We start from the raw sequence: 6,011 nt of genomic DNA, 5'->3' as shown, positions 1-6,011 counted from the left end.
TTATATATGGTATATTTCAAATGCAAATATGTTCATTTGTACAATCAATGTAACTCAATCAGTTGAGATATTTATGAAAATGATAAAAGTTCATTTATTATGATTTAAATATTTATGAAAGATAACTATAGTTCGTTTATTATGATCAATATTTTATATTAGGAAACAATCAGAACTTTTATAAAATCATATATTCATCAAATTAAATAGACAGTTGAAATTGAATTATATTGATTTAAATATAAAAGATTGCAGAATAACTCACCTCTATTTATATATATTATATATTTAGTGTCTATATACAAACATATAATAATATATAATATATACAGATCACCAACATCTCAACGGTGTCCCTGCCCCGTCAAGATGCTTTCCCATACACCGGCGGCAACGATTCTAACATACAGCTGGTGAAGCGTTGGAAGAGATTGCAAGACGAGTGGATTCCATGGGTGAGTGTTGATATTACTGTTCCTGGTGTGGAAGGGAAAGTTCCAATGAGGAATCAATGGAAAAGAAAGAATAGATGATGATAATTGATGAAACGACGGTGGATTAATGGAGGAATCAGGGATGATTGGATCTGCCATTGATGCATCTCACAGTTCGAAACCTTCATCTCCTTTCATCTTTGTTCAAATCTCGAGGAAATCTCAATCCAAACCATGATATATCTGGATCTGGTCTCTTCCAATTCTTAATCTAGAATTCTAGAGTTGGTTTTATCTCATTTTCGATCTAGTGGTGTTCCTCTCATTCTCGATTTGGATCAACTTCACTTACCTAGTTTTGAGGATCTGGATTCTGCAGAACTTACTAGTATGGCTCATGGCTGCTAGAGCCGTTGCACACCTCTCAAGCCAGTGAAAGATTACTCAATAATGTTCAGGTTACAGACTCAAGAGATAAGTCCAAAAGCTATCAAAGGATTACAGTGAAGTTGGGGGGAGGGGACCGGGGAAGATGACCGGAGCTAGTTGTCGCCGATGGAAGGTTATGTAAGGGTAGCTGACGAAGGTCGTTTTAGCGTGCTGACCCGCGAAGAGGTTTTGGCTGACGAAGATAGGTCGGTCATATACGTGTGTAGGGAAGAGTTCAAACGAGAACACTATAGTTTTACAGAAATTATAAAACACTTTTGCGCTTACAAACTAATTAACACATAATTAAAAAAATAAATTAGTATTTATTCATAAGTTTCTGTTATCATACATTTATCCTTATTTTCTTAAATTTGGTTATTATTATCGGAGACTTTTTATGTCATGCGTCCGTTGTCGATAATCATGTGATAACACTGTAATAGTATTCTTATTTGCCGTGATAATAATATGATAATGATTAATTAAATTGAATATTTTTTATGATGTGATAATCATCTAATAAGTGTATGATTTTTGTTGTTTTAACGATGTGATAATGTTGTGATAATCTAAAACTATTGATAATCATGTTTACGTTCATCGCTCTCTATGTTCATTATGTCATTTAGCTGTGATAATTATGTGACAGTTATTTGATACCTTTTTACATATTATCTGTATGTGATTTTAGGGATAAAGATGTCACCGAAAGTATAGATAAGTACGAAATCACATGATGATTCATAATTATTAACTTTGTTTTTTTCTTTTAATTTCAATTATGAGTTAAATAATTTGAAGGCCCATAAATGTTCTCGTATTCTCGCAAAACAGAGGTGTTCTCGTTTGAACATCCACATTCGTATGTATAATATATAAACACACACTAAATATACAATATAAATATATAAAAGTAATATTTTATTTAAGTTCTTAAAAGAAAATTAGCAAAAAGATAAATTGTCCATAACACCCCTCATTTAATTAGAACAGTCGTTAGGAGGAGCCATGAAAAACGTTGTTAAGTGACAAACATAGGAAAAAAACTATTAAAAAAAAGTTGAAGGACAATAAACGTAAAAGTAACAAAAGTTAGGGGCCAAAACCGAACTTTACTCTAAATAAAAAGTCTGGGTTCAATTTGGAAGTGATGCCGTACTCTACGGTCTCATAATGAAATAAGCGCCACGTAGGACTTCGTTAGTTGGGTATGTAGGCCCACATGCTATCATGTCCATGTGGCAAATCGACCGTCGGCAACCCCGACAGTTTTTACTCTTCTCTTTCCACGTGGCATTCCCTTTAACATTGTAGGCTTTTTTTGGTATAAATAAAAATAAATATGATTGAAATGTTTAAATTATAGTTTAAAGTAAATAAATATAAAAACCTATTGGATCATTAAATAATGATTAATACATTTATTCACAAATTTGGAAGAAAAAAAAATTAAAAATCATTTATTTTATTAATTTTGCAACACAAAAATAAATAATTTTGAATTGAACTAATTCCAAAGAATATTTTGAGATTATTCCAAAAAAAAACCAAAGAAGTTTTACATTGTTACGATTTTTGATTGTACCCATGACCTATCTACTTAGGGGCATTTATCTGAACGTTTACCCATAACACTCAACACTCTTTCCTGTATTATCGAGTAAAACTTTAGTTAATCAAAACAGCGTCATGTTTAGGGGTCGTTTACCCAAATTCTTAATCGGTAAGCGCTTACTAATAAGAATCAACACTATAATTTATTTAGATGCGTAAGATTTTAGTATATCAAAGTATATCGAATGCAACAATTTACTAGGTAAGCGTTTACCTGGGTAAAAGTCGTCATCTTCACTTACCGGGTAAGACTCTCCATCATTCTCATCGTTCTTACCCGGTAAGATTCTTGTCCCTTCTCATGTTCATCCGATTAGAAAATTTATTCGTTAAGCACTTACAAAGTAAGTGTTTAATAAACAGCCTCTTCGTCAGTAAACCAAATTAGATACCCTCACCAGATAAAATTCTCGAACCTTGTTATTATCCATAATAATAATTTGTGGCACAAAAGTTATAACACAAGTATATTTCTTATAAATTTAAATAAATTTAAAATATTCATAAATAAATGATAATACATGGCCACATATATAATTTGAAAAGCAATATAGAATACTTGTTTTGTTGACTATTATTTTGCCTTCTTTATTCATATTTCTATACAACATATAAATCCATCAAAGACATGTAACAAACTATCCACTAGTTGTTACAAACTCTCACAACATCTTTCTTAAGCCTATGAAGATATACAATTTTACCAAAGGGCTTTTGACCTAACGGTATGTGAGTTTTTGGTCTTTTAAAAAATAAAGGTTCAAATTTCACCAAAAATGAGAAGGATTTGTGTGAGTTATTTGTTTTATTTTCCAAGGTTGTGAAAAAACATGTTAAGCAATAAAAAAATGTATGAAAATGCGACAAGTTTTTTGTTGCTTGATTATGTGTTTAATTTGGTGGGGACATCTGTGTTGACTTCAACACCGCCGCAACAGGGTAAAAGCCGCCAAATCTGCTGATGTCACCACAGCATCCAAGGCATGGTAGATGACATCATCACCACCCCCTCTCCTCTATATATTCCCCTACCCTCTTTTCTCTTTTGCTTACATATTAATTAATTAAAACCATCTTGTCTCCTTTAATTAAAATATCTGTGTTCATGGAAGGTTGCCTGAAAACCGCCGTCGCCGTCGCCGTTGCCGCCACACCCATGACCATCTCCACTGATTCCGCTTACTCACGCTCCCATTCACCACCCTCATCTCAGCTTAGCCCCACCAGCGTTCTAGTCCTTCCGCCGCCGCCACCTCATCCGGTGGTGCTCAGCCCTTGTGCCGCCTGCAAGATTCTGAGACGCCGGTGCATCGAGAAATGCATGTTGGCACCCTACTTCCCACCCAATGACCCCCATAAGTTCACCATTGCACATAGAGTTTTTGGCGCTAGTAACATCATCAAGTTGTTGCAGGTACCATTAATCTATATTCGACTTATATGTAACGTACCAAGTCAACTGTATAAAATATTGTCTGTCTTTTAGATAATTGAAGTTACGGTTTTAAAATACGTCTGATAAAAAAGATTTTTAATTCGTTATAAAATAATCTCCGCTTCTCTCTCCAAACGAACTTGGGATTTTACACTATACATATATAAAACCAACTTTACCTGTGCAATATTTCTTAAATAATATTACATGTAACTGGAAATTCACAAAAAATATTTTTCACAATTTTTGGTAAATTATGTGTCTTCATGAATCGTTCTTCTACTCTTTAAATGTGTGGAAAAGTATCCACCGTTTTCTTTGTCTGTTAAGCCTCACAGCTTCCTAAAGAAAACTGCAATCGCAGTTTATCAACCACTCACAAGACCATTGACGGACAGATCATACCATTCACATCCCATTTTCATTGACCAGAAAATCTACAAAAAATTCAACAAGTATATTTTTTGGGAATTGTTTTTAATCTCTTCATTGGGTTAATAAGTTATACCATAAACGTTTTTTTGGGTAACGGTGAGTTTCTAGGCCAATTTATATGCGTCGATTAATTCCCCAGGCAACCGTAAGTGAACCTCTATAATCAAGGGCTTTAGTAGCGCGTGAATTTGAAATCAGGGAAGTTGAGATTTCCATTACAATTCCTGAACCTTACTAGTACGCTGCAAACTAAACGGTAATACTAAAAACGTTATTGATAAAAAAGTGTGAATTCATCGATAATTAAATACCCAAAAAAAGTTTTTTTGTCCTTCGACTATTCTTTTCCAAAGACCTTTTTCGTTATCAAATGAACATTTGACTTTTTTACGTGTGAGTGTGACTAATTTTTTTTAAATTATTATCGATATTTTTAGTCCAATAAATTTACGAAATTCAAATTATTTATATATATTTGAGCGGGATAAAACTCTAGTTATGAGATACTTATTGTGATATATAAAGTTACTTACACTTTAAGACTCGTTTGATTATGGCATTGATAGTGACATGTATGTGTGTTATAGGAACTTCCAGAGTCTAGTAGAGCTGATGCTGTCAGCAGTATGGTTTATGAAGCCAACGCCAGGCTTAGAGATCCTGTCTACGGGTGTGCAGGCACGATTTGTCATCTACAAAAGCAAATAAGTGAGCTGCAAGGAGAGTTAGCAAAGGCACAAGCAGAGATGGTCAATCTACAATGTCGACAATCCAACATTTTAACACTTATCCGTATGCAAATGGATCAACCACCACTACCGGTCTCACCCCCGCTGCAACAACAACAAACACTTTATGACAACATATGTTTCTTTGACGATAATGCCAATCTTGGCAGTCTTGGACCACTTTGGACTTGAATTCAAGTGTTATTCTCGTTTAAAATTCGTGATGAAAAGAGAGGTGGTATGATAAGAGAGCGACGAGACTTTGCTAACATAGTTTATGAGATATTTATTAAACTTAATTAGAATGTACCTTTCATCCCATAACGGGTCATAAAGAAATGAAAATTACATGTTGTATTTCAACTACAATTAAGTTGATATTTTGAAAATGTTTGAAAAAAATCAGATACATCCATCAAATATCTGTTGTTTGAAACTGTAATAATCAACTGTTTAATATTTAATATATTGTAAAACTAACATTATGTTATAATCTGATGATGCATAAGGGTGATGCCTGATTGGTTCACAGTTTTTAAAAACCACAAGGGTGGTGCGTAATTGGTTTGAGTTTGACTCCAAAGGTCAATAGTGCCTGGAGGTCCCAGATTCAAATCCAAGAAGGAACAAAAATCCCCTTGTGGCCACGGAGTTTAAATGCGATGACTTCGGACTACCTGCCAGGTGGTCGCCCTGGGATTAGTCGGCTCGCATAACGGGTTGGATATCCAGGTTAACAAAAAAAAGTGATGGTGCATAAGTACAAATGTCGATTTTGGTATCATCCAAGATTATAATTTCACATGCCCATATTTAAAATATTTGATAAACTCGTTCATTCGTTCTAACAAACATATGTTTAGATGTTTGTGACTTCCAAAATTGCATATGAATATTAATTTGAAACATGATCACGATAAATCAGTAGAATTT

General features: G+C 33.8%; 1 protein-coding gene across 1 annotated transcript; it reads left to right on the top strand.

The window, feature by feature from the left end:
• Nucleotides 1–3,585: 3,585 nt before the first annotated feature.
• On the top strand, nt 3,586–5,430 carry LOC112525721 (LOB domain-containing protein 1-like). Its single transcript, XM_025135958.1, has 2 exons — nt 3,586–3,894; nt 4,938–5,430. The coding sequence occupies exons 1-2, from the start codon at nt 3,586–3,588 to the stop codon at nt 5,268–5,270; spliced, it is 642 nt and encodes a 213-aa protein (XP_024991726.1). The 3' UTR covers nt 5,271–5,430.
• The last annotated feature ends 581 nt before the right edge of the window (nt 5,431–6,011 follow it).

This window comes from Cynara cardunculus, assembly GCF_001531365.2.
Source record: "Cynara cardunculus var. scolymus isolate 2C chromosome LG 13, CcrdV1, whole genome shotgun sequence".
In the NCBI taxonomy this organism is placed as follows: Eukaryota; Viridiplantae; Streptophyta; class Magnoliopsida; order Asterales; family Asteraceae; genus Cynara; species Cynara cardunculus.
This window is presented reverse-complemented; position numbering and strand designations above follow the sequence as displayed.

Excerpts from the sequence above, each read along its gene's own strand:
- LOC112525721 (XM_025135958.1), top strand. The coding sequence starts at position 3,586 with ATGGAAGGTTGCCTGAAAACCGCCGTCGCCGTCGCCGTTGCCGCCACA. Across the intron at positions 3,895-4,937 it reads ACATCATCAAGTTGTTGCAG|GAACTTCCAGAGTCTAGTAG; the intron begins GTACCATTAATC and ends TGTGTGTTATAG.